Source organism: Lycium ferocissimum, unplaced genomic scaffold (assembly GCF_029784015.1).
Source record: "Lycium ferocissimum isolate CSIRO_LF1 unplaced genomic scaffold, AGI_CSIRO_Lferr_CH_V1 ctg4732, whole genome shotgun sequence".
In the NCBI taxonomy this organism is placed as follows: domain Eukaryota; kingdom Viridiplantae; phylum Streptophyta; class Magnoliopsida; order Solanales; family Solanaceae; genus Lycium; species Lycium ferocissimum.
This window is the reverse complement of record NW_026725758.1, coordinates 1-23,037: the sequence shown is the minus strand read 5'-3', so window position 1 is coordinate 23,037 and position 23,037 is coordinate 1. Positions and strand designations below refer to the sequence as shown.

The 23,037-nt window shown below is 35.4% G+C and overlaps 1 protein-coding gene and 1 long non-coding RNA gene across 4 annotated transcripts; one reads left to right on the top strand and one right to left on the bottom strand.

Moving 5' to 3' along the window:
* Positions 1-61: 61 nt before the first annotated feature.
* LOC132044545 (uncharacterized) lies at positions 62-7,303 on the bottom strand. 2 transcript variants are annotated; one of them, XM_059435047.1, is made up of 7 exons: positions 7,075-7,303; positions 6,814-6,843; positions 4,914-5,006; positions 2,930-3,056; positions 2,243-2,525; positions 2,070-2,124; positions 62-677 (listed from the first exon to the last, which is right to left on the bottom strand). In XM_059435047.1, exons 1-7 carry the CDS (start codon positions 7,192-7,194, stop codon positions 603-605), a joined length of 783 nt encoding a protein of 260 aa, XP_059291030.1. In that variant the 5' UTR covers positions 7,195-7,303; the 3' UTR covers positions 62-602. The 2 variants fall into 2 exon arrangements, with proteins under 2 accessions (XP_059291030.1, XP_059291031.1); XM_059435048.1 differs by lacking the exon at positions 6,814-6,843.
* A 3,221-nt stretch (positions 7,304-10,524) lies between these two features.
* LOC132044546 (uncharacterized) lies at positions 10,525-14,783 on the top strand. 2 transcript variants are annotated; one of them, XR_009412212.1, is made up of 5 exons: positions 10,525-10,603; positions 11,394-11,465; positions 12,453-12,529; positions 12,707-12,820; positions 13,444-14,782. It is a non-coding gene; the product is annotated as an uncharacterized LOC132044546 (long non-coding RNA). The 2 variants fall into 2 exon arrangements; XR_009412213.1 differs by lacking the exon at positions 10,525-10,603 and adding an exon at positions 10,644-10,738 and having other exon boundaries at positions 13,444-14,783.
* The last annotated feature ends 8,254 nt before the right edge of the window (positions 14,784-23,037 follow it).

Here is a 23,037-nt window from a genome sequence, read left to right as displayed (position 1 = left end):
CCCCGAATAAGGGCATTTGTGGGAATGACCCAAAATATATTGAATAAGATATTGTGATAAATTAATTAATTAAAAGAGTTTAGTCATAGAAAAGGGTAATCTAGTCAAATTATAACTCTTTTACATTAATGATAAATAGGTTAAAAAATTCTTCCAACAAATCAAAATAAAGATGGTAAACATAACATTGTAAACCACAGAAAAGATCAATATTCCAAAGCTAAGCCTAGAGGGAGAACTCAGAAATTATCCCAAATAAAGGATAAACCCAATCACAATATATCATGGTAACTGATAGCTAGTAGTTTAGCTTGCCAAGAACATCCTCAACACAGCTACAAAAGAACAGAAAATATTGCCAAGATTACATATGTTTACACTTGAATCATGGCAAAAGAACTCTCCTACAAACGCTTTGTGAAATGCTTCCAGATAAAATCTCATCCGCCATAGCTTCCTATTCGTGCAAGTGCCATTTCAAACATAATTAACCTCTATCACAAAAGGCCTCTTTTATTGATAGGTTAGTATATCTCACGTCCTCTGGGGACCAATAACCATCATCCAGTAATCTAGGGTATGTATCACTATCTGCTCCATAACTAACTTAATCCCAGTTTATCACACAAACATTGATATGCTGCACTGCAGGCCTTGAACTTCTCTTCTGCAACTTCCTGTCAATTAATGAAAACTTGTTATCTATCATAGCTGGATTACATAAAATCAGATGAAGAAAGGTTTGGATAGCATGAACTAATCCGAGTTTCATGCTTGACATGAGAAAAGTAAGGCAATAATAAGCTCTGAGCATAAGCTACGAGTACAGAATATTGAATTGGAATAGAATGTTTGGTTCCTTTTCTTTTTTTTCTCTTCTGAGTTCTATATGTGTATTGACATCTGATACATGAAATAGTGCATGCAAATGTCAGTATAATCCAAGGTCAAATATATTAACCAGCACTAGAAGCTCGGCCAATCATTCAGATGAAACAGCTAATCCTAAGACCTAATAAAGCGTGATAAAAACAAGTTAGATAACAGATGGACAGAATTCAGATCCTCCCAAGCCAGCCCCTCAAAATGCTAAAGGAGCATATCAACCATAGATGTGATGTCATGGAGCTAAGCATAGGAGTGAACATATTTCGTAAATGAAGCAAGGAGTAGTCTGTGTTGTATGCGGCGCCCAGTGGAAGATGATGGATGCAGGTGGAAAAGGGAAAACATCAAAACAAAAATGTAATAGTAATGAAGTAGATATACGCCAGTAGGGGTGGGCATTCGGTCGGTTCGGTTTGAGGAATTCGGTTCGGTTTTTCGGTTTTCGGTTTGGTAAAAGTAAAAACCGAAACCGAACCAAATTTAATTCGGTTTGGTTCGGTTTTTTGAAATTCGGTTCGGTATAATTGGGTTCGGTTTCTCGGTTTGGACATTATCATGTTGGGCTTTTCAGGTGTGTGATTTGGAGGTCAATATTTTTTAAAAGTGAGCATATTTTAAAAAATCGCAGTATGAGCATCCCACTCAATTTATCATTTGATTCATCTTTGCATACAAACAAATTTTAAAGCAAATCACACCATGTTGAAGTGCTATTTCTCAACGTCTTGATTAATTTTGATAAGACAACAATGTGGCTCTCCAGCAAATTTTGATAATTCTGTTTTCATCCGATAGAACTTCTAGTTTTACAAAATGGTCGTCAATCTACATTCTACAGTTCTTTAGCAGTTATTTTTGTTCTATCCCTTTCCAATATAAGCACCTATATTCTCGAGTTTCTAGACATCCTATCATATGAGATAAACTAGCAATTTCAGCTTTCGCGTTTCACCTATCTTCTAACAGGACCAACATTTCACTGAAATGGAAGAACTTCAAATTTTCAGAATTTCGGTTTTTCGGTTTTTTTTTTTTTTTTTTTTTTTTTTACAAAACCGAACCGAATAACCGAATTTCTGAAAATTAAAACCGAAAAACCGAAACCGAAACCGAATTTTAAAAAAATTCAGTTCGGTCGGTTTTTTCGGTTTGAACCAAAATATGCCCAGCCCTAGATATACCTTAGATGAGCCCTGGTGGCGATCAGGATGCCATTTCAGTGCACAAACACGATATCTGCAAATGTAAAGCATGTCCAATGAGTGATATAGACATTAATTTTGTCAATAAGGCTATCAAAACACATCCATCAGAAAGTAATTTTTTTGTAGCTGGCAATTCATTAAACACCCACGCATTCTTAACATCTTCCAGATTCAAAGGGCCAGATGCGTTCAATCCAAGAGTCAGACGCTCTGAACACAAATCTGACCCGGAATTGTCAGAGTCTGTTGACTCATCATAGTCCGAGTATCGATGTCTCCAATTCCACCGATGGCTGTTAGAGTAGCTTGATGAGTTCCTCCATTGTGGTTCTTCATTAATAAATGACCAGTAGTAGTATTTGTTTCCGCCAAATGCTGAACGGAAAAAGGTCTCTATCTCAATATCTTCATCCTCAAAGAATTGGAACCCTCCTGAAAAAGAGTTGATGAACTGTAATCAGCACTGACCATTTTTTGCAGTTTGTAAGCTCCCTAGACTTAGGCTAGCACTTTGTATAGGGTCTTGCAAATTTACTTTACTTGTAATTTCTAGCGTATCTCTTTTGTAAGTCGCATCTTCTTGATGCTATTTGTTAATGAAACATGTTACTTCATCCCATAAAAAAAAAAGAGTTGATGAAAATCAACTATTGCTCAATACTCAAAAGGCACAGGCTGATAGCTAGATGGCCTGGTCTGTCAAACGACATATACAAAGAAAGAAAAGTAAGCTCTTCACATGACACTTTTGGAGCTAAAAATGGTCGTATTTTACAAGATAGAACTCAGTTCTCCAGAAACACTATACTGCATTCCATTACAAAAGGTGCACTTACTCTGTTGATGTTGTCCCTTGCTCCTTGATCTTCCCCTTTTGTTTCCACTGGCCCTGAAATCTCGTCTAAACCATGAACTGTCTCGGCTTGAAGATGGGTCATATTCATCACAGTCAGGCTGCCAGCCCTGAAATGCTGAAAACAACGTTATAGTGTCTTTAAAGCTAAGAATTAAATAGGATTGGACTACTTTGTAACTTTTAGGCTTCAAGGTCCAGAGTTTAAATTAAGTAAATGTGTTTCAGAACATTGATAAGCTGGAAAATGGCAACATGAATCTTAGTAAAATTCCCATGAAAAGTGTAGTCAGTGATTCAGGCTTTGAAAACTGAATGCAATGTAAGCAGCTACTTGGTAAGGCCAAAAATATCCAAGCTTTTCAAGTCAAAGCTCTCTTTCTAGGAAAGAGAATAATGTTGTCAGTAACATGAGAAGAAAGTGTTACTGGAAAAGAGGAACCTCCGTTGCAAAAAGTATTAAATGTATTCACAATGAATGGAAATCACTGAACGATTACATTTCAATTCCATATCAGTCAATTGCAGAACGGGTGCTCAAAAGTCGTCTGGCATTTTAAATGTTCGATTAAAAGGCCTCGGCTTTATTCATTAATGATCTACCCATCACACAAGTGATCCCCTTTTCATCTTTCTACTGCCAGTTTCCAGATGAATAATGAGTCAAGTTTTTGGAAGCATCCACAATTCTAGAATTTCACCATAAAACTGCACATTCACCAAGTTCCCCACCTGAGTGTGATTAAGTGAACTTCCACTAAGGATACATGTTGCTGCTTATACTGATCAGCAGGGAAAAACTTTGTTGCGGCATTCCCAAGCTAGATATCAATAAAAAGCAAATTCAATTACAATCCAACTTTAGGCCAATGAGGTTGTAAAGGTCATGGAACACTTCCTTAGCTCATTCCGGCGGTGCATTCATATAAAAGATAAAGAGTGCACATGCAAAACACGTTGAACTGATAAATCACTCAAGAGCTGATCCACAGTTCAAACAGCAGGTACTAACACGACCAAAACAGAAAGAGTAACCCTTCAAATACGAAGCCATCCTTATCCAGTGTTTAATACCTTCCTAGTCAACTAAATGCATTTCCTGTCCTAACCCCTCCATTCCACTAAAATTGATTATTAATTTCTTCAATAATCTAAATTCAATGATCAAAAACTGAGGTAGTTATAACACAATAGTCTCTGTTTTGTTAAGACTTAAGAATTCACTTTTTTTAATTAGAAATAGTAGTTATTCAATGAAGTTGTTGATTCGTCCAACTGGCTAAATACATATCTGCTATCGGGGTGTGTACTCCACGATAACCTAATGTATCCACCAACCAAGCCAATAAATTCTAACACTGACTGGACTAATCATAGTATATTCTCATCTTTACAGGTATTTTCACATCCATAGATTCGCTGCATACTCTTTTCTAGTACATAAGAAGAGAAATTCTTAGGCCATTTGGTATCACATAACTCTATGAGCTAGGACTAAGCTTTGTTATATGCTATTGTTAGATCCCCATTTTTTGGAACCAATTGGATCTTGAATGAGAAACCTAAGCAGCACAATGAGTACATGGATTTACTTCTAGCCACAGAGATGTTTATCACAGAAGCATTTGAAAGTAACCCAAGGGTAAACATGATCGGGCCTATGCTAAGCGCCAAGTTCCCACAGTCAAACTTATAACAGCTTCCTTGCAGAGAAACCATCTTAAACTGCCGAACCCAGTAACTGTCCCCTATCTGGCTTGGGCTTTCCTTTTTCCCTTCCAAAATGGAACTTCCATGACCATGTTACAACCATCAGATACTCACAAAGTGCACGCAAGAATCTATCTTAGCATATAAAAAGTTCCAATGACCATTCTATAAATTGGAAAAAAGCATTTATACCACTAGAAGCATTTTAAAGGAACATGAATTCAGCAATAACTAATCTATTCTGGTTCATGAATGACCTGAAAAAACTGTTCAGCAAATCCATTGACACTCTCAAACAGTGCCCGCCTTGAGTTCAGCTTCCTATATCTTCTCGAGTAGAAGTTTGATTTCTGCAAGAATAGCTGGCAATCAACATAACAATTTACCAAAAAAACATCAGAAAATGAAGCTTATCACTGTAACTATAACAGAATGCTGGACGAGTAGGACTTTATATGCTTATCAGAACCACTACTTGTACTTGTTTTAAAAGACAATTTGTTGAGTATTGGGATGAAACTGATCCAGATGGAGCGGAATGGATATTGACAATTCATGTAACACACCCAACTAGTTTGGGGCCAAGGACTAGTTTTATTGTATCAGAACCATTAATTTTTGGTAACACTCCCATATAGCAACATTATAAGAAATGTAACACACTGCAATTACGGGAAGATCCGGTCTCTAACCTCATAAAAATAGACTGACTAAGACAAGATTCTAGCTTCTATATACACAAAGAAACTGCATCATTCAGGCTGAAACTCCGCGATCCCAACAGAATGCTGTATAGATTAATCACAAGATGAACACATTTTTTTGCAAGTGAGAAACATGAACAGATCTATCGTCTGACATCCATAAATACGCTATGATTTTCAATCAACTCAAAGACTATATTCCCATTAAGACAACAGCCTAAATATTTATTAGACTTATGTAAACCCCAGTCCGAAAACTAAATTTTCTAAAGTCAAGAATAAGTGCAAGCAGAGGGCCAGAGTATTATTGTCATTCTCTTTGGTCTAGTACACGAGAGTTTTATGTCATGTAGCTGATTTTTAGGTTGAGCGTACTAGGATGATAGCGAAAGCTACTTGGTAGGCAACAAATCATGTGGACAGAACACTGTTCAGAAGACCTTTATTATGCATTTCGAAAAGCATTTAGACATTGGTATAGTTTGATGAAGATGTGTATGCATGGATTGGTTACACGTAGTTTATCCAAGATAAACTATGATAGACTTTCACATCTTTCACTTCATCCATAAAAATAGGCCTTTTTCCCCTCAACTCGATCATTAACTATTTGATAAATGTATTTCACATTCGGGTTTAACATAACCAATTACAACTGAAGACAGGATATTTCACATTTACTTTAAGCAATGACAAGAAAAGACATAAAACAAGTGACTTGTTGTAAGCTAATAGTTCAACAGTTCAAAGGTTAAACAGGAATCAGATATGACTCCCAAAATCAGAGACACAAAATGCTCAAGTAACCGGCCATGCTAACCATGGAAAGGAATCTACTCAAAAATCTGTGTGGTACATGACAAACAAACAAGTTAGGACAGAAATTGAGTATTCTCGATTTAATTTTTTTCATTTACAGTATATTTCTAAGTCTTTACCAATTATTTAAAAATGCACAAGCTTTTGCTAGTTTATTGTGTTAAACTCTTAAAGCCTTGGAGCAACGGTTAAGTTGTCACCGTGTGACCTCTAGGTTGCGGGTTCGAGCCGTGGAAGTAACCACTAATGCTTCATTAGGATAGCATGTCAACATCACACCCTTTGGGGTGCAGCCCTTCTCCGGCCCCTGCTAACTTGGGATGCTTCGTGCATCGGGCTGCCCCACTTTCTATTGTGTTAAACTCTGAAGATTTTGCCGAATTCCATGTCAAGAAGAAATAAAACTTAAATCAACAAGGTTAACCTCTTTCTTAACCTTCTTCACGCCTTAATGGTATGGTACCTTAAGAAGCTAACCTTGGCAAACTACAATATAAGGTAGATATTGAATTCCGCAACAGTAAATATAATTCCACCAGTCATAATCTGAAGGAAAGCACAGATTTTTGTTTCTGAAGGAAAAAGTAAATCAAAGATATCATTCAGCAACATAATATATTTAAGAATGGCTCACCGTTGATGAGCCTTTATAAGCACTTTTGCCCTGCACAACAAGGAAAAAGAGCAAACTTCACCAAACATTACAACACCTATTACTATTACCACAAATGAAAAGCCAGAAAGCACTAATCCGCATCCCTCCACCAAAAAAGAACTTCTTGCACATAGAAAATTGATATAATCACCAAATCAAAAAAGCCCACAAACTGAAAACTGGATAAAAGCCAAATAAAAAAGGAAATTAAATGTAAAAGAGAGAGATAGAGAGACTAACAGAATCCCAATGAGTGTGTCTTCTGCGTTCCAAGATTGGGGAAGAATGGAAAAGAGAAGCCCTTAGTTGAAAAGGGTTGGCCTGAGAGCTCATTAACGCTGCTTTCGTGGCCCTATTCATTGCCGGAAACTCATGTAAACAACAAACAAGAGAGGCTCTCAATCATAATTTAAGTTTTCAGAAAGAAAGAAAAAGGCACTGGTTGGTGGTGGAACATCTACGAAAAATGTTCTGCCACGGTCTTCAATTTTTGTCCCGCAAGCAGAGATTGAATTCGCAAAACTGTATTTCAATTTCACGCACAGTTTCAAACTCTTTTGCCTAACAGAAGGCAAGGCATAAGGCAAAGTTTGCCGTCAAGCAATCCTTTATTTTATTTTTTACAAAATTTTACAAATCTCTATCTTAAGTATAGTTGCCTTAAGGTTTAACTTTTGTCCGAATAAGCCTAGCTTTCCAATAAACTTCTGCTTTATAAATTTTTTTTTACTAAGCTGAAGTTCGAATTCAGAACGGCAAAGAAAAAAAATTAAAAACCACCAATTTGAGGGTCAAAATTTAAAGACCAGTGCCTTTAAAGGACAATCCGCACAAGAAAATGCAACTAGACTGCTTTCTCTTGGGTTGGGCTTAACCATTATCCAAGTACAAATTTCAACCGATTTGATTGCCCTCATTTTACATATTGCCACTTTTAAAAAACATTTTTCTATGGGAGAATGATGTAGATATACATAAGAATATGATGTATTTATAAAATATAACGATATTTTTCAGTTTACAAAATATAATAATAGATTTCTTACAAAACATATACGAAAAGTTTCACTCAAGGCTTAAAAATTTTGCGCAAAATTGTGTATGAAAATTGTATGAAACATGTATATCTCGCTCGAAGCTTAAAAATTTCACTTAAAATTTTTTCTATGAAAACTGTATGAAATGTGTATATCTCGCTTAAGACTTAAAATTCTCACATTTTTCATTTATGAAAACTGTATAAAAACGGTATGAAATATGTATATAACTATATAACATTTGTATAAAGTTCATGTTAGGTTTTTGAAAATTTAATACAACTACAACAATATTGTATACAACTTTCATACAAATTTTAATACAAATTTGAATCTCGCTTCGAAATTCGAATGAAATCAATACCACTACAACAATATTATATACAACTTTCATATAATACGGCCCACAAACAAGGTGGAGTCAATCGACGGTTTGGTAACGAAATTCTTCAAAATCAACCGTTATTGTCTTCAGATCTACTCACATTCTCGAATTACCATTACTTTACAAAAAGATGGATTAAAAGCCTTCCCCACTGCCGGGAAGGTACGAAAGTAGCAAGAAACCAAATTAGTCCAAATCAAGTATCTGATGCTAATAGTCATAATCAAAGCTTAAATAGTGAAGACGGCTTGATTGAAACCCCGATCTTCTAGTAGACACATTGCAGCAATAGCTACCGCTTGATTGAAACTTCTCTTTGGGTAGTCTTCTTTAAATAGTGGATCTGCCAATTCTGTGTATCTACTTGTGTCTTTGAAAATTGGTTCCGCCTAAAACCAGTAATGAGTTTAAGTTTTTGTTTTCGAGGAAGAAGAGAACAATGAGAATGGGAAGGAAAGGGTGGGCTTTAAATATTTCCAGATCTAGTATATTTTGTAATTAAGTTGTTATGTTCTGTAAATAAAGAAAAATATCTTTATGTTATGTAATATAGAGTCTTAAGTAGTATTAACAGGTCATTTTCCCTTTTTCTATTATATATAAGAGTGGAGGAGGGACGAACACAGCTCCTTCAGCTTGTACCATGAGCTTCACAAATTGTACACGCAATGATTTCTTGTATCATAAGCCACATAACTTGTACACTTTATCCAACTATTTTTATATCTCACGTAGACATATGTCATAGTACTTAATATTTATTCCCTTCTCATGTATAGACGTATGCACTTTAATTTTAATTCTCCTACACATTTATTTCCTCCGTGCACTTTTACTTGTTCACTTTTGACTTTTCACGTTCTTGTTGAATATTTATTCTCTTCTCGTATAGACATATGCGGTCAATTTTAATTCTCCTACACAAATTTATTTCCTCCGTGCGCTTTTATTTGTTCACTTTTGATTTTTCACATTTTTTAAGAATTAATAAATCCCACGTGGATATATGTCATAGTACTGAATATTTATTCTCTTCTCATGTATACACGTGTGCACTTCAATTTTAATTCTCCGACACATATTTATTTCCTCCGTGCACTTTTACTTGTTCACTTTTGACTTTTACGTTTTTGCTGAATATTTATTTTCTTCCCATGTATACATGGATGCACTTTAATTTTAATTACCCGACACATTTATTTTCTCTGTGCACTTTTACTTGTTCACTTTTGACTTTTCACGTTATTTAAGAATTAATAAATGAAGTACTCCTTCCGTCCCATATTTCTTGGCCACATTACTTGACTTTTCACGTTCTTTAAGAATTAATAAATTAAGTACTCTCTTCGTCCCATATTACTTGACCACATTACTATACTTGACTTTTCACTTTCTTTAAGAATTAATAAAAATGAAGTACTCCGTTCGTCCCTATTACTTGGCCGCATTACAAAAAATATATGTCTATTTTTCTATTCTATATTTTCTTCTTTTCTATTTCTAATATATGTAAGTGTGGAGAGAGGACTAACACATCAATAGAAATTTGTACCACAAGCTATATAAATTGTACATTTTAACCAACTACTTTTTTATTCCACGTGGTCATATGTCATAGTATTGAATATTTATCTCTTTTCATGTATACACGTATGCACTTCAAATTTAATTCTCTGACACATTTATTTCCTCCGTGCACTTATACTTGTTGACTTTTGACTTTTGACTTTTCAAGTTCTTTAAGAATTAATAAATGAAGTACTCCCTCAATTCCATATTACTTGGCCACATTACTAAACTACTTTTTTACTGAATATTTATTCTCTGCTCATGTATACAAGTATGCACTTTAATTTTAATTCTCCGGCACATATTTATTTCCTCCGTGCACTTTTACTAGTTCATAAATGAAGTACTCAACATTACTAAAAATATATGTCCAAATTACTTTTTTATTTACAGAACCAAGATAAAATTAATTAAATCTTTCACATCTTATCCTCTCCGTCCCATATTATTTGGCCACATTACTAAAAATATATGTCCAAATTACTTATCCATTTACAAAACCAACATAAAATTACAAGATAAAATTAATTAAATCTTTCCCATCTTACCCTTAGTAATAAATGTTCTTGAAAATAGTCAATTTTGATTAGAATATATTTATTTGAGAGAGATAGGGGTAAGATAGTAAAATACATATTTTATTTCTGATTTCTTAAGCGGCGTGCAAAAGGGAAAGTAACAAGTAATATGGGAAAGAGAAAGTATATATTTTACCATTATATTCAAGCTGGTTCCTGCGCCATGAGTTTTTTGGACCGCTCAGTCGGAAAATATTGAGGTATAACCCCTTAAATTGCTATCTTTTAAAGATTTCTGTACTTTCTGTTTCCTTTTTCCTTTATCATTAAGTTGAAGGTTGAGTAGATTTCTGCTAATTAGAGATATACCCATTTTAAATTTTGAATATTTTGTGGTAAGTATAACACATGTGAAAATTTAGTAATAGCTGATTAATTTTTTTGTTTTTTGTTTTTGAGGCATAACCCTTTTGGAATTTTTGTTTACATTATTCAACTGTCGTGCACATAAAATTAATAGATTCCTCATTATGCTCTTATAATCCTCCTTTCGCTCACCGACTTTCGTGCTTTCTCATTGTTGGTAAGGACCTAATATGGAGGATATAAAGAAACATGTGACTAAATTGAGGGAGCAAATGGCTAAGCAACAACAGATTTAGTTTTTATATACTTTCCCCTTTATACAGTAATGTATTTATTTTTTCAGTATTTATGGTAGGAGAAGTGACAATTTATCAAAGGTTTTCTTCTTGCTTTTGGAGAAAAGTGGAGATAAGTTTTAATCAACTTTGGATAGTTGTTCCTCATTTAAATGGACAAAGATTTCATTTCATTAATATTATTCATCTTCTTTTGATTTACACTGTATTGTTTGATTGTTTTGTTTTGAGATTTATTTTTGTATCCTGTTAGAATTTGTTTCTATATTGGTAAGTTTTGAATTGTGAAAATATTTTAAAAGGTTGTACTTTTTTGTTATTGTTTTCAACGTAGGTTGTTTTTGTTGCTGTGTTCTTAATTGCTAACGGGTTTTGATCGGGGTTGCAGGGTTATTATAGGTGAGGGGCTGCATATTTGGCAATGGGGAAGTTCAAGGACGCACTCTAGGATTTTCAATAGGTTGGTATTATTTTTTGTAAGGTCTTCAGTCATATCAGCTGGAAATCTCTTGTGTATCACCAAATTGTTCTTTTCTTTTATTTTGTAAGACTTTAATTAAGGTACAAAGGAATATGTTTAGAAGAACATTACTTATATAACTAGCTAACAAACTTCGGAATTAAAAGGCAAAATTTAGGGATGAGATTAAAGACAAACATATAATAATGAAATCATAATGCAATAACATAAAATGGTTAAGGTGAATATCGCAGTTGATATTTTTTATTTAACTCAGGAATATTAGCATTATATGCAAAATACATACGAATATTACATGTCTTATCGACTTCCATGATCATCCATAAAAAGGAACGCACCAGATGTTATTTGATGTATTTCTTAGTAGTCTGTGTGAGCCAGAGCATAGGTGCAGAAGTAAATTCACAGTTGTAATATTGATTTTTCACTGGCAGCTTAAGTGTTTTGACTCAGATTTACTTTTGAGGTGTGCCTTTTTCCCCTTTTTGATGTCATCAACTTACCTATGCATAGTAGAGCTCTTAAATTGAAAGAGTTTGTTCCTTGGGTGTTTTTGGCATTGGATTATCTTAGCAACTTGTTCTTTTGATGATTTGTCCATCAATATTTCCAACAAATGATTATTGTACTATCTTCACTTACCCCGCATTCATTGTGCATTTGTAATGGATGTTTAACCATGAATTCGCGATTACTGCTTCATTCTACTCATATAGGCAATTTAAACTTGCAAATGCTTCAAACCAATAGAAATACTGTTAAAGACGGGATGGATGGTTGTATATGCTAGGATTAAAGGTCTATGACCAAAGTGATGTGTCATTTAAAGATGAGAAATTTTTTTGGACCACCAAAAGGACAATCATTTCTTCTACAATTATTTGATGCATATCTTGATCACTAACTTTCTGATGTATACCCCTGAATCTAATTACCAACTTTTCCAATAAGTATTTACTTTTGCAGGAAAGTTGAAGATAGAAAATCCTTTCATGGAGGTTTTCATTTCCATACTTTTGAATTGCTACATACACTTTTATCAGGTTTGATTATTATTTAAGCTATCATCCCTACTCATAATTTTCTACTGCCTTAATTTAGTTGCTCAATACTAAACTCTGTAATAAAAAATTTGCATTATTAGAGTACTTCTATAGATCCCTTTCTCCTAGCACATGTATATATCACTATTATTGATTGATGTTGGTTTATTTTTGAAGGTAATATAAAACTTCTTATATGTTGCTGTGTTTGGACTAGCAAAGGCTAACTACTAAGCTGAGCATTATAGCTTGGTCTCATTAGCAACTGATGGAACATCCATTCCTATAATTGTAAGTACTGGAATTTACTTAAATTTTATACCTTTTCGGCTTTTTAATGTCTATTTTTGCATCTTTTAACTCTTTATTTTATTGGCATTATCTTGGTTTTGATCTCTATTTTCTTCTTCATCTTCATTCATTAAGGTTCCAATCTTTTCAATATTTTAAGAAACTTGAATGAGTTATGTACTTGATTTTTTTGCTTGCTAATAATATCAAACCAGTTTAGAAGTTAATGATTTTGGCGGTTGTCATCATTGAACCAGTTAAAGTACTGTAGCATCCAGCTATTCCAATAGGTTGTATGTAAAAGAATCGACAAAAATTATTACAGCTATTAGACAATATGGTTAATGATTTTACAATTGCACTCCTAGCTAAATATGTTTCTTGTGACTGCAATCTTATCTCATTGTTCTATGCAAATCTGTGTGCTTTAGTTGGTTTGGTATATACTACTTACCGATAATGATTAAACACTTGAAATTTAGGACTTCAAAATGTGAGATCTATCTGTAATGACCCGTTAAGTCGTTATAGTGCTTTGACGCATTTAACTTTGTTGATTGTTTCCCCAAGTCCCGTTAGTATGATCTATGACTTAATGAAGTCATTGGGTTGGTTGCCACAAGGTTCGAGTGAAATTGAGTAATTGATGGAAAAACTAGTTAAGTTGATGAGTTAGAGTTGACCACGGTTAACGCCGGGTTAGGATGACCTCGTGTCAATGTTTGAGAAGTTCCAACATGTTAATATGATGATTTTTAACTTGTACACAAGTTTTGGTGAGGTTCCAAAGAGTTTCAGATGCGTTTGGGTTTTGTCGCGCTGGTATTCAATGTTTTCGCCGGAGGTCTGTGGATAGAAACGGCTCCACATTGAGCATCTGACCTTTGTTTTGAGTGACGTCTGAACCATTAGATCCATATCGAAATTACGAAGCTATAGGAAAAAGAATCGACCCGTTTGGCCACCGTATGAGGGAGTTATGCCCATTTTAGTACGGACTGTTCCAGCTGGCCGCTAGAAGCGGCTAGAGGCCGCTATAGCGGTACCGCTGTCGCGGTCTGGAGGTCGCCGCAGCGGCCAATGGGGCCAGAATCTCTTATTTTAATATCCCAACTTCGAACCCTTATTCCCAAGACCCCAAAGTCAGTTTTCAAGAGAGAAAGAGGCAAAATTCATTCCATTCATTGGTGAAAACATCTTGGAGGGTAAGTTCCCATCTTTATTTGTTCATTTTTTCCTTTCTTCTTCAAGTTCCATGATTATTTTAAGAGGTCCATCAATGGTGGGTGAAAATCCTAGAATAGTAAACCCTTAAATAATTGGTGGGTTGTTGATTTTGTTGTTGATTAATAATCTAGGAGTATATATTATCACTTTCTAGGAAAGGAATTTGATTTCTTATGGTTGAAATTGCATATTGAGACTTATGGTTCTAATAAAAATGGAATCTTTGTTCTAAAATCTGTTGGAAAGGGTAAAATTGATTAGAAACCCTTGAATTGAAGGTTAATGATTGTAGAGATAGAAATTATGACAAATTCACCATTAAAGGATGGTTTCATCCATTGAAGAGGGTATAAGTAAGTGGGTCTTCTTCCCCCCAAATTGTCATTTTTGTTTGAATACATGGATTGTTGCTTACTTAGAATCATATTGTTAGACTTTGATCGTTATGAGGCGCTTCAGAAATAGAAGGCTCGTGTGGAGTAGTTCGTGGCTCCTGTTCTGCATTTCAGGTAGGTTACGACTTACTTTAGTTAGACTTTGGTTAGCGAAATGTATATATTGTGTAGAATTGATGGGAGAAAGCATGATTAGGTCTTCAGACATAGTGTTTGGTTGGATATTAGCTAGGTTGGTATGACTTCTGATTTTGTGGGCTCATCGCCATTACTTATGTACTGAAATATGAGGTGTAGTTATTTTCATACTGTGGCGATTCGGGATGGATTTCTATTAGGTTGGTTGTTGGTGGTGGTGGCTCGTTGCCTCGTTATTGTGAGTAGACTTATTACTTGAACTGTTGTGTTTTACTCAATTCTCTCTTATTGTGCACATATCATCAGAGAAAGGAAGGAATACTGAGTTTAGACCTGAATTGTGATTTATATATTTACAATAATACGTAGATGAACACTTGATGTATGGTTTACCGTTGATGATAATATATAGAAAAGTGGAACTTCGTGGTGATACATGACTTAGTTGTGAGGCTGTTACACCTCGGAATTTCGGGTTGTTGTGCGGTGAATTAGCTAATGCAAGTTAAGGTGTACTTGAAGTACCTACAAGTAAGAAAGGATATTTAATAATTCTAATTAAGATTCCAAAGACATTTGAGGCAAAAGGGGACAAGTTCGTCGAAAAAAGTTAAGGTGGAGTCTTGTTTGGGAGAATTTCACATCATTTGAGTTAAGAATTGCTTAGAATCTCCTTGAGGAAGAGATATAGAGCCCCTTGGATGGTTAATGAAGTTTTATATACGTGCCAAGAAGGTTTCATATGGATTGGAGGTCAAATGAATCAAAGAGAGCACGATTTTGCGAAATCAGGTAAAATGGGGCAGTGTGCGCCCGCACACTAAGTATGCTGAGCCGCACACTGTGCGCCAACTCTCCAAAATTGGAGAGCTCAGCACAAAGACACCTCCTCGTGGAGGGAGAGTGTGCGACCGCACACCCAGTGTGCAAGGTCACATACTCTCCGCCAACTCGGTCGGGGGGCGAAAATGCCACTTTTATAAATCCCAAACGACCCTAAGTTCATTTCTAACTCCTCCCATTTATTTCTCCACCTCTCTAGACATTTCCAAGGAGTTATTGAAGGTTCCATACCACTCCACACCCTTTCCATAACCATCTAAAGAGAGAATCAAGGGTAGAGAAGATCACTAGAGTTTGTGGAAGTCAAGAATTTCTTTGGTATTGAAGTTGGGGTTTTTTCTCAAGTGGAGTATCTTCATCCAAAGACCATTCCTACATAATCAAAGGTGCGTTTTACACTTATTTCATGTCATTAAAAGTATTGAGTGGTTGAAAGAGTTGGATTGAGGAAGAAAGTAGAATATGAAGTTCAAATATGGAAATAATGGTATTCTTGAATAGTGACTTGACTTGAATGATAGTTCTTGACATGTTATGGGTATAATCTTGTTATGAATGATATTAGGGATGTTAAAGAAGCATTATGTGTGAATGAATACGACGTTGAGTGGTAACTATGGTTATGGATGACTTTGAGAGGGAATTTTGAGAATTGAATAATGTCTAGCTTAACAAAGTTTATTGATTATGATATTATGGATGTTGTTGTTGATGTCTGGGAGTTGTTATATTATATGGAAGAAGTTGTAGAAACAAAGGAAATGCTGCTCAATTTTCGTTAGCCCTTAGTCGCTTTAGCTTAGCTTCAAGTATGTTTCCAGTTATCTAATCTTAGTACGAATTCTCTTGAATGCAGAATCGTGAACTTGGAGGGAAGCGTTTAGTCGGCAAAGTTAGAGAGACGTACAGGTATGTAAGGCCAGCCCCTTCTTTTCTAAGGCATGATTCCTATAACATGGTTTCCTTTTTCTTTTCATGACTTTCTTACATTCCAAAGAAAATTATAAGTCTATGATTACTAAGAGCTTCTCATGAGACGAAGATAAGAGATGTGTTATGAACATGGCAATGATAATGATGATTCTATGTCTAGAGATTCTAAAGCTTATGAAAGGATGCTAGTATGAGATTAATGATCTTAATGTATGACTTCCTTGATTGTTATTCATTATTAGTAGTCTCGCCTTATGATGCTAGTTCCTTCAAGGTGAGATATGACGATCATGAATATTCCATAAAATAATCGGAGGTTTCCGACCTTACGTCACTCCGAGAGAGTTACAGCTTTTACTTGAGCTCTTATGCATGCTTCATGTTAAGTATATGATGATGATTACACCGTGCCTAGATGAGGAAGCGGCTAAGGCGCACTGGGCGGGCGACTTATCGCACGGTGTCTCTATAGCACGAGGGCGGCACACGGCAGGCGGGCGGCTTATGGATGATAATGACGGCACCTGCTAGTGGGCGGCGTGTGATGATTACCGGACGTGGGAGGCCGGACGCGGGCTAATGATGTTATTGATTCGGACGCAGTTTATGTACGTATGTGTGATATGTTTAAAGGTAAAAGTGAGCATGCGCATGATTCGCCTCGAGAGGCAAGCGATTCTGTTATCTTTTCTTCCTATGCCTTCTATATTTCTTTATTATGTTATCATATATGCCTTACATACTCAGTACATTGTTCGTACTAACGTCCTTTCTTTTATGGACGCTGTGTTCATACCCAGAGGTAGACAGAGAGGCAGTACAGATCCATAGGAGCCTATCAGCAGCTACACAGGAGCACTCCACTACTCCGGAGGTGCTATTTATTGATACATTCGTTTGTGCAGATATGGGGCATGGCGGGGTCCTATCCCGTCACTATGATTTCAGTACTCCAGTTGGAGGCTCATAGATGCATACGTGTGGGTTGTAGATGCTATGTGACCCCTTCATTGTAAATTTGCCACATCATTTTTGTAGCCTTATAGGCCTATGCTTATATATGTCTTGGGAGATTGTTTCATGAAAAGTTGTGTTGAGAATGTTATAGGCCCAGGTTGAGTATGATAGTCAGGATGATAAGTGGTGCTCGGTAGTCAACTCTGGGTACCCGTCATGGCCCCTAGTTGGGTCGTGACAGAGGCGTACTTGCTATATGAGGAAGTAAAGAGGGACATAGACTATTATGTTATGTGTGACGATTGTATGATTCATTTCATGGCTAAGTTGATCCAAGTCTTGATATGACTTGTGGCTTTGTGACTTGTACCTTCACTGTTGCTTTATTGGATTGTATTGATTTACCACGTTTACACTCATTTATGCATTCATACACTCATGCATGATGGAAATGGTTTGGAAGACTTGTGGCTTGATGTCTTGTGTTTGACATTGATAATGCTGATTGTTCATAGTCCATACCTACTAATGAACTGAAATACATTGAGACATACATTGTGATGTGAAATTGTGCAGAAGTTAATCTAATCTTCTTGATGAACTTGTGATACAAATTGATGACAATTGTGGTGAGAAGCAAATATGATCTTCTCGATGAAAATAATATACTACTTGATAATTGCCCCTTAAGAAGGATGTGATAGTGTTTCTTGTATAATTGAGTGGCTCCGGGTCCGAGGCTCTTTCCGTAACCGAGGGTGTATAAGCTCGAGACCGAGGTAAATTTCAGGCGGAGGGCAATAAGTGACTCGGGTCCGAGGAGTGTTCCTGAACGAGTGGTACATGGACACCATGGGTCCCCTGCAGGTCATGACTACTGAGCTATGACATCAGTAGCATGTGTGTACAGCGTGTATTTGGCCAGTGCATTGCATTACATTGTATTGCACATCATCATATTTTGCATTGGACATCATTACATTTTATTCTGCATTATTATATGGCTCGTTTAGTTCTCATTTTGTTGTGTTTGCTGAAACGACTGTTGGGTTATTGGTATGATCATTGACTGAGTTAAATTATGGATTTGTTACTCTACCTAGGGAAGGAACTTGGACTTGTGATTATCAGGTGAGATTATTGAAACTTGAAAGACTTGTGGGTTAGAAGCTTCATCTTAGGTTGTGACTCTGCTATGGGATATTCTGTGACTTGGATTTGAGTATTAAGTGCCTATCTATTTATCTTGTTGATTTTATACTTATATGCATGAACTAATCTTAGTAGGCCTATGATGCTTACCAGTACATAGTGTTTGTACTGATACTACCTTGCTGCACCCTTTTTGAGTGCAGATTGTGTTCCAGGAATTTCATCACCTGAAGATCTCTCTTTCCAGATGTCTACTTTCATTCTAGACATTAATTGTTATTATAATTGAGATATACTTCATTCTTTAGACGTTGTTGTTTAGAGTCCCTGTATGATGATTTCAGATCTTAAGGGTGTAATAGTTAGACTTCCGCACTTATATTATCTATTAATTATGAATTGTTTAGTTATTTATTTATTCACGTGATCATTGATTATTTAAGTATAAATGATTAAAGAAGTTAAAATTGGCTAATGATTAATGGGTTAACGGGTAAAGGTTCGCCTACTAGTGATAATAAGGTAGGTGCCCGCACGATCGGTAATTAGGGTCGTGACACTATCGATCTGGCTTCTTTAACAATGTATCGTTCCAACTTTTGTATAAATGTCGGTGCATCTTCTGGTTGATGACTGTCGTCACAGTATTCTTGTAATAACTCTGTGTCTGTTGATTTTTAATTAGAAAATTTTATCTTATACTCGCATGTTATTCCGGAGTATTCCTGTCTGCGAACTTTCACCTGGACTGATAGACAAAGTGTTGCCCTTTATCCACCTTTATCCACAAGATTCAAAATCGTGTTCCATTATCTTGATCTTACGATTGGGCAAGTTACTACAACTCAAATATTTTGAGACAATATGAAGACTTTTGCAGCATATTTTTGGTATCCGTGCTGCTGCTTAAATCATTCAGCTTCACTTACACCCCCAGCCACCAATCATCCGACGGTGGTGAGAGAGACAGGTAAGTTTGTCTCTTTTCAATATTTTTTATCAATGATTTTAAAAAAAAAAAAAAATCATAGAGCGAGAGGGGTTATTAAGCTGCTGGCTTTTTCATTAAACTTGATAGAACCTTTATATGTTTTCCCCCTTTTCCATCCTCTTATATTTTGAGGGGGATTTTGGATAAATATGGTCAGAATAGAATTCATGATTACACCAATTTTTAAATTCTAAAAATTTGTGTATGAAAACCTCAAATGACTGATGATACTGAGATTTTTTTCCAAGTTTTCAATTAGTATAGAACGAAAATAAGACCATTGCACTCTTAGACCTTTATTACTATCCCCATTGTGCTGGATGATGGTGGTTTCTCTGTCTGTCTTCAATTGGCATAAGATGAAAGCTTTAATTGACCCTCCAAGATCTTTATTATGGTGCATCACTGGCATCAATTGCCATCTTCTTTTGTAGCCTAATAAAAAAAGTAGGAAAATTGAACGTGCGAATCTGAACTGAGGTTTTGCTTTTGCTTTAGGTATGTTTCATTAAGTTGTGTTTCAGCTATTGCAGGTTGCAGTGTTGTGTTTTGGCATTAGTCACGAGTTGTGATATGCAAGTAATCAAGAAATACGGAGACCCAAGAACCTTGTGTCATTCATGCTATGTGTTTTTTATAACCAAATATTCTTAGGATGTATAATTTGAATTTTCTAATTTTATTTTTGTCTTGCTTTAGTTTATATTTTGCCAACTCTAAGTTTTTCCTCTTGGAATTTATGAAATGACATTTACTGCAAGAATGAATTGTACTATTCTTTACCGATCATATCTTCTCAGTTCTCACATTGCTCAGAGTGATGCTACAATTTCGGGTACTTCAACTCTTCTCTATTAGTCTCCAGTTTTCTCTTTATCCTTCATCTTTTTTTTTGTCTTGGGTTTGAGTCAGTTTGTATTTGTTCATCTGACGGATTTGGTTCTATGGGTTCATGGAGTTTTGATTTTAGGTTTTTTGTTCTTCTTTGATTTAAACCTCTAAGACAATGTTTGCTTTCCATTTGGTTTGCAATTTCCTCAAATATTCCTCAAATTTTAAAGCCTATGTTATTTTAGGAGTTGATATTGTAGTTTACAAAAATTGATACTTTTATACTATTCGTAGAAGAAGGGGAAAACAGAGGGAATAAACGAAAAAAATTATGGCATATGAGAAAGTAAGTCCATCTGATTAAGAAGAAAAGTAGCAGCAAGGCTTTGATTTATGCAAAAACTCAATAGATGATTTTTTTCCCCTGAACATGTAAATACATCAGGAAAACACAATCTATTATTATTATTATTATTATTATTATTATTATTATTATTATTATGATTATTATTATTATTATTATTATTATTATTATTATTATTATTATTATTATTATTATTATACGAGGGATTATATCCACCCGAACAAAAGGTCCCGGTTAAATTCAATTATTGGGATTATGTTGATAGCTTTAATAAAGCTCTTCTATATGAGAATCCTAATAGAAACACTCATGGTTTATAAAAATTTGTGCCAATGTTTATAAACAAGGGCATACCAAATTGGTTTATCGGTGGTGGATCCATTATGGTCCAACCATTAAATCTTTCTAACCCTTCAAAGGTTTATATACCGAATGGGTTGATGTTTCTCCAAAAATAATAGATTTGGAAAATCATATTACTTTCTCCGAAGAAATTTCTAATATGTATTTCTTCATTGAATTCTCAATACCATGGATTATGAAATGGACAGTTGAAGTGGGTTATACCCCTCAAAATATGCCTTGCTTGAACAGATTTTTTTATACAAAATTCTGGAAAAAATTATTACAAAAATCAAAAGATGAAACTATTCCTGGACAGGATTTAATAAATCAGATTAAAAATACGATTGCACAATACAAGGACTCCCTTAGCTCAAGACAAAAGGAAGTACCAGTGCTTTTGAGCAAATTGCTCGAAAAATACAACTGAAGAAAGGACTGATTCCCCCAGAACAGCTCATAGCCCATTGCATGGAGGAATTTAAATCTAATTTAATGCAGCATCTTAATATGGAAGCTATCTCAGACATATCAATGGCGTCTGTCGGTCATACCACTGATAATGAAGAAGAACAAGAAGAAGAAGACTATAATAATCAAGTCTTAGCAGGAGAATCTCAAAGTCCAGCTAATACCGAGGACTATGAAAAATTTGCAGCCCAATTCCTTGGCCAAGTGGAAGAATCTTCCACCAAGAAAGACAGGCAAGTCACAAATGAAGTGATTGGTGGGACCCGCCACTAGGCGGCTACTTTTATAAAGTAGGAATCTGCTTTTATAAAGCAGCTTTAATAATTAAAGTTGTAATTATTATGTTTTGCTTTTACTTTCGGCTACTTTTTGGCCGCTTTACTTTTTATCTGGCCATCATGTTGTCGGGCAACTACTTTTTCATTTTGTTGTTTTGTATTTCTGATCCGTTATATAAGGATCATTCTTCTCGCCAGAGCAAGTCTTGATCCCCAAGCACAAGCTCTCTACTACTCCCCTCTGTAAAAATCCTTCTTATATAAATAAAAGTTTGTTCATACAAATCTCCTTCTACTGAGCACAACCTTCATCCTTAAGGTATAAATTTTTATTTTCCTTTTATTTTCTTTATTTTATAAATTCAGTTCATGTTTAGCCTTATAGGCTAAATACTCCGTTGAATTACTTCACACTAGACTACTGAGATCATGGTAATAATGCTCTAATGCATCATGATCAAGGCCGATGTTATATCCCGTATTTTGTACATTGGGATAATCCGAGCTAACCATGATAAGTTAAGGACAAGACTATTCCGGGATACGAGGTAGAGACTTTTAACCTCTGATTCGGTTTCAATGCACAAGTTGCTTATAAATATTATTTGTATGGAATATAAAGGGCAAACTTGGAATTTGGAATTTATTATTTCATGACTTCTTGGAGAAGCCACTTGTGGCCGTGTGGGGTGAGTGGGTCCCACCCATATCTTGGCCAATTGCCCCAAGCCATGAGGTGGGGCATGTGTCCACTTTGGATAGGCCATGTATCTCTCTCTCTCTCTATATATATATAAGTGATGACCAAACAAGACACAATTCATCATTTTTACATAACTCTAGAAACTTGGAGAAAGAAGGAGAGCAACATTCGGTCATGGCTTGGCCGAAATTATGGTCCAAAAATTTTGATCAAAAAAATATTTTCTTCTAGCTTTTCAACCAATTGGAGGGTCCTTATTAACGTGGAGTAGTTGTTGGAGCAAGCAAGACGTTTATTTTTGCAAAATACAACTCTAGCCGAGGGAGGAGTTAAGTGGAAAAGGTAAGATTCAATCTCCTCCTTCATGTATTATGGATGGTTGTGCGTGTTGTTGGGTGTAGAAATGGATGAAATTCATGAAATTATGTGTATTGGTGTTGTGGTAGTGAGTGGGGTCGCTTTGTGTGAAGGCATGAATTAAATTTACTTAGTATTTTTGGTTGTTGTTGTTGTAGAATCTACGATGAAAAGGGTTTAATGATTCAAGTTAAGTTGTTTTGTTTGTGGGGTTTTAGAAGCAATGTGACTTTTT